Source organism: Astatotilapia calliptera, chromosome 13, assembly GCF_900246225.1.
Source record: "Astatotilapia calliptera chromosome 13, fAstCal1.2, whole genome shotgun sequence".
Classification (NCBI taxonomy): Eukaryota; Metazoa; Chordata; class Actinopteri; order Cichliformes; family Cichlidae; genus Astatotilapia; species Astatotilapia calliptera.
The window spans coordinates 30,746,312-30,760,188 of NC_039314.1; the positions used below are offsets into that span (position 1 = coordinate 30,746,312).

Consider the following 13,877-nt stretch of genomic DNA (forward strand, 5'->3'; position numbering starts at 1 on the left):
ATTTTCTGTGGCTTATCGTGAAAAGGTTAGATCCAATATGTCCTTGGTACGCACGAGAGATCTGCATTAACTCACTTTTCTGAATATATTTGAAAGTAGTGTCAATAATTGAAGGATGCTCAATCAGTGTAGCCCATTAGCACACTGGGAGGCTGGCCTCACACACAGCGAATGTAACAGTCTGTAAATATTATAAAGTGTTAAATCCACTGTGTGAGTTCTATCTACAACTATGTTGAACACAATCTAATGATCTGATCATACAGCATCAACTTGCATTTAGGCACAATCAAGGAAACCTGAGATTCAAAGGTCGTCCATGATTTCCTCTGGGATTAATAAAGTACTCTGAGTCTGAAACCAACGGTCACAATGGGCAAGACAGGTCACTGAAATATCTCTGACTGTGACCGAGCTGTTATTTCCCATGCAACCATCCTCGGGGGTTCACAGAAGTGGAAATTTGCATCATGGATGTTTGTAGATGAGCCTGCAGCAACTGCACGGTGCCATCATCATGCCACCACGGTTGATCTAACCTGTAAAACATTCAGGCAGCTCTGAGGCCCAGTGAGTGTAGTCGATATTGCTACTTATTACTACAACTTACTAGTAAACGAGTTCAGTATTGTCCAGTCGTAATGCTCGTTGGCTCTCCAAGGATAACGAATGGTTCGATTTTACATGTATTGTGGAGGTAAACACAGACAACACGGAGCTCTTAGTTCTCACTCCTGCTTTATCCCTCTCCTCACATCAACTGAACACATGGCGCCACACAACACGGCAACACACTTCAACACTGGGTGTGAGTGCAGCCTAGTGGTCCACGCAGCATCATTCTTTTAACTATTCTCCAGTTCATGGTCACCGGGGGTGGATCTTAGGCTACGTTCACTCTGCAGGTCTTGATGCTCAAATCAGATTTTTTTGTCTGCTCGTTCACACTACAAATAAAATGCGACAGCAAACGCGCTCTAGTGTGAACGCTCAAAGCGGCCGCATGCGCAAAAGAAGACGTCACACACAACGCGCTCTGTTTAGACCCAGAGCAACAGTATGTTTGACTGATGGCCTTAATATAAAGACTTTGGACTTTACGTTTCCCAATTTTTGCTTTAAGTTATTTTGTTATTGACATAATAATGTAGATAACCTAATAATGATCCTTATTGCTGTTTTAGAGGAGCGCTGCTTCAAAGGATAGCTGCAGATTATACAGAACAAAGAAAATGTTCACGTTTCTCCAGCGTTGTCTTCCCAACAGTTTCACCGGATGTCCAGGAAGCGTTCGTGATGTCTTCTCCGGCGCTGATAATCGGCGTCTGTCTTGTGTCAGTGACGTAAAAGACGGATTTAATGCGACATGACCATCAAACAGCAGCCGCTTTCTAAAACATCAGATATGTATCTGATTCAGCACCACATACGACGGTGACCCCGGTCGGATTTGAAGATATGGGATTGGTGCCGTTCACACTGTCACACCATGATGGGATAGATGGGTCGCAGAGGGTCAGAAAAATCGGATTTGATGCGCTTTCACCTGCAGAGTGAACGTAGCCCAAGTTTCTCCTATGACAGTCGGCCTATTCTTTATGTTTTTAATGCAGGACAGTAGCACAGAGCCAGCTGCAAACTCTTCAGTTCAGGTACAGGTGGACATGACTTCGATGACCGTCCTATTAGCTGGGACGAGCCTGTGAAGATAGTCTAAGTTTGGGGACCTTTGCCCACAACTGAAAGACAAGTGTTGAAGTTACAAAGATGAACACAAAGCTGAGTTGCAGGTGTTTGAGTGCAAACGTGTCCTGAACTGAAACGCTCAGCGTTAAATGTTTAAGTTCTTACATTTAATACAAACTCACCTCGTCTCCCTCGTCAGAGATGAGCCTGTGTGCTGCAGATTATTGTATGCATCGACTATAACTTCAAATAAAGCTCTTATTTAACACAGAGTTGAACATGAACACTTACAGCACAGCATGAGTCACCTTAAGTACAGCACAATGTTTGAGTCTCCTTTTCTTTAGAAAACCCCAAAGATCCACAGGAAGTGTCCCCTCGAGATGTATGAGGGAGAAATTGTTTGTTCTCTCAGAGATTAACATAACATTACACAGTACTTCTAATTACTCACAGTACAATTGGTGTTGTGAGTACGGCGTACTTAGTGTAACATGGGGAAATGTGTCTTTCCCGTCATAGTTACCGTGAAGCAAACTCCGTAACCTTAAATAAGACACCCTGACCGTCACCGCCGCGTTTCATGATGTTGGAAAGAACGAGACATTAGGTCCAAATAACTGAGCAGGAAAAAAGAAAAAAAGTGCAGTTTTATTAAAGATTGACACTTTTTCCTCACACAGACACACAAATACACATACACATATTTACAGAGTCACAAATGGTATGTGTCAATAAGCAAAGTCAGTATGCACTTCAGATTTTGTTGATGTTGGCAGCTGGCAGGGTGGATTTGTCCAAGTCGTCAAAGTAAGGGTGCGTCATGGCCTCACGGGCAGAGAGCCGTTTGGGGGGGTTGTAGGTCAGCATTTTCTACAGAGACGAGACCAGAACAGACGATTAAACCTGAACATGCAGGAGTTCCTGGACTGGAAACTGGCACCAGCTCCAGGTTAACATCTTTAACACTGAATACTGTGCTGTGTCACCACTGCTGACCTATAATATAGGAAACACTTGACCCCTGTTTCAATTCAGGGGGTCAGTGTTGACATTGTGGAGGACTATAAATACCTTGGAGTACACATTGACAATAAACTGGACTGGGCTAAAAACACCACAGCACTTTACAGGAAGGGCCAGAGTCGTCTCTATTTTTTGAGGCGACTGAGGTCCTTCAACATCTGCCGGAAAATGCTGAGGATTTTCTATGAGTCTGTTGTGGCCAGTGCGATCCTCTATGCTGTTGCATGCTGGGGGAGCAGGCTGAGGGTCGCAGATGCCAACAGACTTAATAAACTGATCCGTAAGGCCAGCAATGTTGTGGGGATGGAGCTGGACTCCCTCAAGGTGGTGTCGGAGAGGCGGATGCTGCCCAAGATAAAGACAATGTTGGATAACACCTCCCACCCACTCCATGACATGTTGGTCAGTCACAGGAGCTCGTTCAGTGAGAGACTGAGATTACCGAAAAGCACCACTGAACGACACAGGAAATCATTCCTGCCTGTGGCCATCTCCCTGTACAACGCATCCACTTAACACACTGTTTGCTGCTACAGCTACACATGTTTCTTTTCCAACTATTTATTTATAAGTGACTTATGTATGTATGTATGTATATATATGTATATATTGTACTATTCTTAGTTAGCGTATTGTCTGTCTTGTCTTAATGTTGTTTTAAAATGGAGCACTGTAACAAAAAATAATTTCCCCCAGGGATCAATAAAGTATTCTGATTCTGATTAATGCTAGAAACGATCCTGGTGACTAGTTTCTTAGTGACATAGACAAGGCAAAAAAAGAAAACCTCTGAAAAACAAACACACAGCGACTGCAAAGCGCGGCGCATGCTGCCGTGCTGTTTCACAATTCACGACAACCACTTGAAATCTAAAACAACAATCATCCATTTGCTTCTGCTAGCCCTGCACACCCCCATCATCAGGGCAAACACTTCAAATCAGGAAATTCACTGTGTTTAAACTGAAAAGCTACTGATGGCAAAGACAAACTTCACTGAATAAATACAAAGAAATATCATCACTGATTTCTTTGAATTAATGTGATTTAATTTTGAGGGTAAAGCAGAATGTGGGGCAGAAACAAAAGCAGCACGCGGCTGCTTCCTGTCTCACAGCTGAAGCTCGGCTAACAGGAGGCAACAGGACAGTAACGATAGAAGTACTGCAGTATCACCTTAGGACCGCTGTGCAATAACAAATCCTCACTGATCTTAGTTACCTGAGGCCACACTGTAAAGAAATGTGGGTCAAAATTCCTCCAAGATAGAAACAAGACAAACATACAGTGGAACCCCGGCTTACGAAGACCCCATTTAACCAAAAATGTAAGTTACGAAGGCACTTAACGGCAATATTTTTGCCCGTGATACGACAAAATGCCCGCGTAATGAAATGCGTTTCGCTGTTCCACGTGAAAGACCTATTGTTGTTGCAGTGCGCTACTGTGTGTGCTTTTCCTTTGCAATTAGCCTGTCGTTCATTCAAATATGAGCAAGTTTGAGAAAATATCATTGCACAGTGTACGCACGTACATTAATTAACATAAATGTAAGTTTTAACCCATAGATGCACAAAAATGACCCCACGTGTTGTTTTTCTTCAAAATCTTTAAAATAAAAAGTTGTAATATATTCATATTCCAGGTATTCCTCATAAAATATGTTTGTAACATGAGGCCATTTGCATTTTTATTAATTTTTTCATTACAGTCAGACACAGAGGAGCCCTCCGATGAGTCCTCTGAAGAGGAAATGGATATCGAGTCTAACCGAATGACCTGCATGTTGTTCTAGTTGAATGATGTGGCGTCACCTGCTAAGGACTGCTCCATTATTCATGTGAACACTGATTAAGCATTCACATCGTTGTGTAAAGCTTCATAGGTGCTCGTGTGTCCTGGTTTCTTACAGCAGCTCTTCCACCTGATGTCTCCATAAATGTTCACGTTCATGCAGAAACTAACGACCACGTGCAGCCCATGATGGCGGTGACCTCTGAAGCCCCGATGATGCGTGACACTGATTTCCTTTCTGATCTGTTACCAAGTAAAAGTCAAGCTAGTGTCTTTGATTCTAATCTGACACTTTGTACAAAAGCTTCATGTGTTTGAAAAATCAAAAGCAGTTTATTTCAAATGATGCCCTTCATAACACTGAAGTATAGAGAGCTGTGATAAAGCTCCACGTTCTCCATGAACATGGAGCAAACACACACAATCAGCCTTTACTGTCAACTCAGTCCCACGTGAGCCGTGATACAGTACAGCTGCATTTCACATCTCACTATGAAAGGCGGAAGAAAAAGTAGTTCCTACCAATCATACGTGGGGCCCGTGGGAGGGACACAAGTATTTCTACATGACTGTCGAGTTAAAACAAACAATAGTGAAGCACCCACACAGATACTTTTCAAAAAGCCTGGTTGAATATCACCATCACAACTTTGTCACGAGGACAGAAAGAAACACCTCCAGCCTCAGGAAACCAGGTGAGGTGACCAGGTGTCTGACCTGCTTCCCTCTGGTCACACTTTGCTGTACAATGAGAATAAAAGGCTATTCTATTCTATTCCAGGTTTAATTAGCATGCTGTGGTGCTGCCTTTGTCCTTACCGCCAGTAGGTCCAGGCCATTCTTATCCAGGTTTTTCACCATGGACGAGAGGTTGCCAGATTTCCATTTGGGAAAAGTGTTTTTGTAGTCTGGCAGACTCTCGACATCAGGCCACACATCATTGTTTGGGGTTCCCAGCGTCCTGGAAAAAAGACAAAGACTCCAGGGTCAGTTCATTTGTTTGTTTCCATGAGCCACAAAGTGTTAAAACACCAAAGACAGTCTACAGCTGAAGCTTTAGAGAAAACAGACTGTTTTAAATCTGACACACAGACACACTCGTTGTTGTTGTTTTAAAGAGCTGCCAGAATAATGTGGAGATGTGAACACCAACCCTGCCTTACAGGCCTAATCTTACCAATCCCTGCTTCTCCACACAATCCAGGCGGCCTCAAACTGTAGGAATGACTCGGTCAGCTCTACGTTAGGACATCAACGTGACATTAACACTAACACAACTTCTCTGGCTCTACACAGAGTCAACAACAGATTATGCGTTTAAGATAGCTATGTAGCACTTATGTTTGCTATAACAACAATGTGTTGTTGTTCACCACACACACTTACATTCAAAGGCTTCATCCTGATGAAGTGATGATGTAGAAGAATACCAGGTAACAGATGTGTTAACTGTGACATGTCAATCACACGTGTGAGGTTGCTGTTCCACCTAATTACTTTTTTTATCTACGCAGCTAGAGACCTGGCAGATGTATAAGGCAGTCCAGAACCTAACCCACTACAACACCAGAAACAGCGTGACAGCTGAGGGTGATGCTGTGCTCGACGATGAACAATAGACTCAAGGAAGCCACAGCTCAGCTGTCATGGTGCGAGGTGCACACTTCACTAAGAGCATCAGTGCATCACTGTCCCAGTCCTTCAGCCCACCATCCCTGAATTCAGCCGCAATCGTTCCACTACCCAGACAGACCATAAGCAGCCTGAACTGGCTGCTGTGATGCTGTGCAGACTAAAACTTCAGCAAGGCTGACCTATAACCCATCAGCATCTCCACTTACTGAGGGATCTAAAACCTGAACCTGAACAGGGAGCTGGTGACGACTGCATGTCTGTGTGGTTCTTGAGCTGTACTACAGCACACAGGGAGGCACTTAAAGGGTCATTAACAGAGGCTAAAACACTCGTTACTGGCCCCTCTTTTCCTCCCTGGAGGAAACCCATCACTGTGGGGAGCTGCACACACTCAGGACACCAGGTGTTTAAGCTTCTGTCCTCCCACAGGAGATCCAGGACGCTGAGGTCATTGACAACCAGACCTCAGCCCTAATCAATGCCATCAGCTCTGTACATACTGTATATACACTTGGTACTTATTTGTTGTGATTTTCTTGCCTTTCCTTTAACAGTGATAAGCTACACTCAGAGTTGGTTGCCCCACAGCAGACACAGTAGTTGTGTGCACAGTCAGACTGCAGTCTTTAAGAGCCAGGCACAAAGCAGGGACAGCCAGTCCTCGTGAGTACACGAACACCACACGTGGAAACATGAGATCCACGGGTTCAGCCCATCGTCTCTCCCACTCACACAAAAGGCTGAGCTCATCTTGTCTCGCACCAACAGTTCTTCATATTTGCCCGTCGTTCTCAATTCAAATTGAAATCAGCAGTTCAACTAAACTTCAGCTTCTATTGTTCCTAAACACATGAAGATGTTTTTGCTGTGTCTACCTGAAGATCCTGAAGAGCTGGTCTATCTCAGAGTCTCCATGAAACAGAGGCTTCTTAGTAGCAAGTTCTGCAAAGATTGTCCCAGTGCTCCAAACATCAACGGGGGTGGAGTATCGGGGTGAGCCCAGCAGGACCTCTGGGGCCCGGTACCAAAGAGTGACAACCTGGGAACACAAAGCAGGATATACCAGGCTGTTTGTGACCGTGTCAGATTTACAAACTAGTCGCGCCGCCTTGTTTGATGTCATTCTCACATGTCTGGATTCACACTCATGGTCTCATTCTGACAGTTTATAATAACCATAAACATGTTTAATGAATTGTTTTTGTAACTTTATAACATTTTGTAACACAGTTGTATGAAACGCTTGCAGCCTGTTTCTGAACCACTACGATTACAAAGCAGACGGCAGTTTATTTGTGCGTCGCTCTAAAACTCTCCCCTCTCACAAACAAATGCTGCCTGACCCGGTTTATTCATGCAGCACATTTCCAACAACGTGCTTAACAATGTAAAACATCACGAAAAATAATAAAATGCACAACAATGATGCAGTGAAATATAAAAGAGAAAAAATAAAATGATAAATATAAAAATAAATTATGCTTTTACTGTTTCTTCCTGTGCTAAATGTGACAATAACATTCAAGAAAAAGCATCACGCAAAATCACAACTCTGGTTTTACGCGGCGTTTCAAAACTGGTACATAGTTTGAAGTCCTCACTTTCAACACGAGTGCCTTGAAGCGACACATCGTAGATTGGTCATGTGATGCGCCCGTCGACCCCAGAGGGTCACCTGTACAGAGTCGGTCTAAATCTGTAAGGATTTTTCTTGGTTTTTAAAATTACAAGAAAAAGTAAAAGAAATGGTTTGAGATGCAGTGGCCTGCATATCCCAGGAGCTGTGAGCAAGGATCCTTACCTCATGGGTGTAGACCCTGACAGGAACACCAAAGGCTCTAGCCAAACCAAAGTCTGCCAGTTTGATAACGCCCTTGTTGTCAATCAGCAGATTCTGTGGTTTCAGGTCACGATGGAGCACTCGGCGACAGTGACAGAAGTAGATGCCCTCCAATATCTGGTAAAGGTAGCTCTAAACAGTGTTGGAGAACGAGCAGATCTTTAGATGAGCTGACCAGCAGCCAAATGACACAAAACCTTAAAATGTAACAGAAAGCACCTGAATTGGGAGGGTTGAGACTGCAATCTACTCATTTTGCACACTGTAACTTTAAGAATTTGGCTTATCAATTATGTAATATATTATCTGATAACGTAACTAGGGCTGGGTATCGTCACTGATTTCTAGAATCAATTCGATTCTGATTCACAAGGCCCCGAATCGATTCGATTGGATTTGAATCTGGGAAATTTTGACAGTCAGAAATATTATAATTCAGATCAGTAAATTTACATATTTTTGTATCTATAAAAAAAGAAGCTGACACACGCAAGACTTGATCAAAAGTGTGAGCATCACAGCAGATGCCGTTGTGTCAAAGTAGCTGAAGATAAAACAAAGAAAAACATGAAGGTTTTCCTGGCCTGGATTTTATAAAAATATTCTGCAGTACATCAAAAACGAAAGAAAACCATTAATCAACACATGAACATCACCTCTGACGTCACAGAGGTTTTATTAGAGACACGGCTGAGCGTTTTGCATAATTTTAAAAAGTTTACATTTGTTCAGTATTGAACGGCAGAAATTAGGTTTTCTTTACAGAAGTATGTAAACGGAAAAAAATATATAGTTTGGAGGGAGATCAAACTAACAGCTTTAGAATCGGCGCAAAAAGGGCGTAAACACAAAGCGCCGACCCGCCGACACATCAGAATCAGCGAGCTGTCGGCTTTCGGCCCCGACCGTGACCGTGCCATTAGGTGAGAAAGGCGACATCTCACCGACTCTGATCCGCGGGTCGCGCTGTGTGTTTACGTCTTTGTGCAGAATCCGTGTTCCTGCTCTCGTTTACTGTCTTAGCTGTTTGGTGGTTATTGAAAGTTTGTGATCTTTCACCTGAGATTCTGGCATTTTGGGAAAAATAAATTTATATTAAAAAAATCGATTCAGGATTTTAATGAATCGATTTCACGTTATCCACGCCAGAATCGATTATAAAAACCCACCCCTAAACGTAACCCATCTCAGATTTAAAAGCTTCGAGTTCAAGCAACTATTGCACCACTGAATTAATGTAATACTTACCTTGACCAACATAGAGTCCATGTACTGGCCAGAGGGGATGGAGTCCAAGTATTTCTTCAGGTCCATGGACAGGAACTCGAAGATGAGGTAGAGACGAGATTCTTGCATTAGGACATCTAGGAGTCTGGATTACGCACACAAATACACATGAGTTCATACTTTATGTGTACATTTTCTCATTAGATGTGACTGAGCAGCAACTACTTGACCTCTTCCAGCACTCTGCACAATACTGAAACTGTTGATCCTGCAGTGTCAACTATTGCTACACATGCATTTATATAATGAACTTGATGCATATGTTCAAAACTTCACAATAGTTTCTATTGTTTGACCAACACCATGTCTCTCCATGCTGCACAAAGGGCACCAGACAATACAGAGGATATAGAGAAGTATTGTACATATAAAAATTCAAACCTCATGTTATAAAAACCAAAAGGATTTTAAGATCAAACAAAGAACTTGAGAGCTTACCGTACAACATTGGGATGTTTCAGCTCCTGGAGCAGAGAAACCTCTCTGACAGCCGTGCTGGGAACGCCCTCCTCCTCACTCTCCAGTCGGATCTTCTTCATAGCCACAATTTGCCCCGTTGCCTTGTGCTTACCTTTATACACAACCCCATATGTACCTGGGGGAAAGCACGAGCACTGGATGAAATGTGCTGGCAGCTTCCAAATTGCTGGACATCATTACTTGTTACCAAAGTAATTCTTGTCAAAAGAAAAGTTACACTAGAACAACTTTATAACCATGAGATTGTTGAGCAAACAGAGATTACAAGATGCACAAGAAAACTTGACTACACACATAATTACACATTTTTGAAGTATCAACATTTGTAGAGCTTCATGTGAATAATTTAGATGAACCATACGTTAAAACTAACCTTCTCCGATTTTCTCTATTTTCAGGTAGTCTTCCATTATTGCCTGAAAGGAGAAAGAGAAAAACAGGCTGTAACGTAAACAACTTCCGAGGACCTGCATTCACTTCGATCAGCTTACACACACATCTAATCATTTGTTGAGTGTCGATATTAGATCGGCCTTTTATCTAAAAATGAACTTACAACAAGCCTGTTCGTATCGAGCACGACTTGTACGGAAATCATTCAAACTGGAAACTCATGTCACGTTAATTTACCCACTTACAGTAATGCAGACAGGCCTTTCGCCAGAACAGCAGGCTACCTCAAAATACGAACGGGGACGTTTTGAAACGTTAGTTTTGTTGCATTAAGCAGCTCGCACGTTTTCCCGTCGCTCTTTCACTCGTTTTAGTAACTAAGGCTGGTTAGATATTAAGCAGTCGTGAAATTAGCTTTTCTGATTAACGACCAAGAGAGGACCACTAACGTTAGCTTAACAAAGTGTTTAGCCGTCAAAGACACCTTTTTTGAATGTCATGCTAACTGCTAAGACACGTTGTGTCGGGCGTTATGTTCCGCATTAGCTAAGGAGTCTTTTAAATGTAAAATTTTAATTTCACTTGTACTGACAAATATAAAAAATTACCTGTTTGTGCCTCGTTTTTTACAGACACGAACAAACTGCCGCTGGACCGCTCCCGGACTCTTTTGAAATGACTGGAGTGCAGCAGCAGGTTAAAACAGTCCAATGAGCTCACGGGATGTATTTTCAAAACAGCCAATAAGAGGAAAGGAAGGCTGTCATGTGGGTAGAGCGGGAGACAACCCGCCGATGTCCTTGGGAGCGTTCACTGACGCTGGGATATTTAAGCCCTACCCACTTCTAGGATCCGATTGACATACTATTAATTTCTACAGTTACAGTTAGATTAAATACGTATCGTTGTGCAGTTTGTAGATTACACAGAATGCGTATACAAGAAAAATAGCCTACATTTACTTCTTGTGTCTTGTTATAAATTTGCTGTAGGTTACTTTATCAAGATAAATGGCTCAACTGCCTTAATTTGGTTTACTATATTAATATTCATTTTCATGTATTAGCAAGTAGTGCATTTTTAGTCAGGAGTCTGACACATTTGCAGTTATTTTTGCTAAGTGAAAAAGTGTAATATTGGCTACATATCTCTTTCAGAAATGCATAATATCTATAACTACCCCAATTGTATGTCAGCGGCCCTGTACTATCCATTAACAATGCATTAAGGAAGGTAAGGGTCAGTACATAAGGAAGTAACAATGCCTAAAGTTGAAAGCAGATATGATGAGGCAGCTGTTGATTTGATTAATAATGCTTGCACTTTTTCCCTGGTGATCATTAATAACAACGTTTATGGCACTTTTGCACTGACTTCACTTTTCAGATCCTGATACAATGTATGCATTTTTAATTTTATATTTTACTGCTAAAGATCGCTGTGGTCCCCACTGTAATGCTGTAAGCCGCGCCAACTCTAAACATATAACACTGTGCAGACATGGATCAATATTCTGCTTAGAGAAATATATTTTTCTATTTCGTGTGAGATTAAGGAGATATGTCCAACCCATTTTTTCATTTTAATATTTTTAATCATAATGTTGTTTATCTATTTATTTTTTTTTACATTGATTAGTACCTTATACCAAATACAAATAGACCATATGTTACCTTTTTGTAATAACCAATGTGAAATCCTTTGCTAGACAGATGGAATAGTGCGCTCAGCTCTCATATGAATATCATGACTGCATGATTCCAACATCGTGCCTTTTTGACTCAGTTACACTTTTTTCACTCTTTCTTTTCACACCTGTTTGTCAAATAAAAAATAATGGAAAGGATTTCCACATGATTAAGGTGCTTCAGTTGTTCTGCCCCTAGACTTCAGGAAGCACACAGCCCCACTCCCCCCCATCATCCTGACTGACACCCCCATCACCTCTGTGGACTCATTCCGCTTCCTGGGTACCACCATCACCCAGGACCTGAAGTGGGAGCCCACCATCACCTCTGTCATCAAGAAAGCCCAGCAGAGGATGTACTTCCTGAGGCAGCTGAAGAAATTCAACCTGCCAACACGGACGATGATGCAGTTCTACACTGCAATCATCGAGTCCATCCTCACCTCCTCCATCACCGTGTGGTACGCTGGAGCCACTATCAGGGACAAACAGAGACTGCAGCGTGTTGTGCGCTCTGCTGAGAAGGTGATTGGCTGCAGACTCCCATCTCTGCAGGACCTGTACACCTCCAGGACACTGGGGCGTGCAGCTCGGATCTCAGCTGACCCTTCTCACCCTGGACACAGTCTGTTTGACCTGCTCCCCTCAGGCAGGAGGCTCCGGTCCATTCGCACCAGAACCTCTCGCCATAAGAACAGTTTCTTCCCCTCTGCTGTCGGACACATGAACAATAACCGTATGACTGTTCCCACCACTAACACATGACCCTACGCTGTGTCACTGCATCATTCTATGTTTGGCACTGATCACCACCTGCACTCATGTATATATCTTTCCACGTAGCACTTTTAATTCTTATCCCTACTTTTATTTTTTTCCATGTCTATTTAAGTGCTATTTATGACAGCATGTTTGCACTGAAGCACCGCAGCAATTTCCTAATGTTGTAAACCTGCTCAACATTTGGCAATAAACCCCACTGGACTGGGCTAAAAACACCACAGCACTTTACAGGAAGGGCCAGAGTCGTCTCTATTTTCTGAGGCGACTGAGGTCCTTCAACATCTGCCAGAAAATGCTGAGGATTTTCTATGAGTCTGTGGTGGCCAGTGCGATCCTCTATGCTGTTGCATGCTGGGGGAGCAGGCTGAGGGTCGCAGATGCCAACAGACTTAATAAACTGATCCGTAAGGCCAGCAATGTTGTGGGGATGGAGCTGGACTCCCTCAAGGTGGTGTCGGAGAGGCGGATGCTGTCCAAGATAAAGACAATGTTGGATAACACCTCCCACCCACTCCATGACATGCTGGTCAGTCACAGGAGCTCGTTCAGTGAGAGACTGAGATTACCGAAAAGCACCACTGAACGACACAGGAAATCATTCCTGCCTGTGGCCATCTCCCTGTACAACGCATCCACTTAACACACTGTTTGCTGCTACAGCTACACATGTTTCTTTTCCAGATATTTATTTATGAGTGACTTATGTATGTATGTATGTATATATATGTATATATTGTACTATTCTTAGTTAGCGTATTGTCTGTCTTGTCTTAATGTTGGTTTAAAATGGAGCACTGTAACAAAAAATAATTTCCCCCAGGGATCAATAAAGTATTCTGATTCTGACTTTGCACTTCCACCAGACCTCCGGACCACAAACTCTCTCACCACTTTTAAATCACGTCTCAAAATCATCTATTCAGAATCGCACACACCTGATTCTGTCTCAGTCCATTTTTACCTTGCTCAGCTTTTATACTTTCATGCTTGTTTTTTTCTGATTGACCTCATGTCTAAATTGTATTGCTGCTATTGTAAGGTGACCTTGAGGGTCTTAAAGGTGCCTATAAATAAAATGTATTATTATTATTATTGCTTTAGTTTAGCATTATTCAGTTCTGTTATTCCAACAATGTACTTGAGTTGGACCAACTTCATTAATGATGAATCATTTTACTTAATGTAGTCGAGCCAACCTATGCAAATTACATCAGTCCAACAAAAGTTCTGAATGCTAATAGAAATGCATTCATTACCATGGAAATC

At 42.5% G+C, this 13,877-nt stretch overlaps 1 protein-coding gene across 1 annotated transcript; it reads right to left on the minus strand.

The window, feature by feature from the left end:
* Nucleotides 1–2,332: 2,332 nt before the first annotated feature.
* cdk1 (cyclin dependent kinase 1) lies at nt 2,333–10,880 on the minus strand. Its single transcript, XM_026190852.1, has 8 exons — nt 10,750–10,880; nt 10,122–10,164; nt 9,707–9,863; nt 9,230–9,353; nt 7,943–8,113; nt 7,017–7,180; nt 5,326–5,467; nt 2,333–2,559 (listed from the first exon to the last, which is right to left on the minus strand). The coding sequence occupies exons 2-8, from the start codon at nt 10,156–10,158 to the stop codon at nt 2,443–2,445; spliced, it is 912 nt and encodes a 303-aa protein (XP_026046637.1). The 5' UTR covers nt 10,159–10,164; nt 10,750–10,880; the 3' UTR covers nt 2,333–2,442.
* Between the last annotated feature and the right edge of the window lie 2,997 nt (nt 10,881–13,877).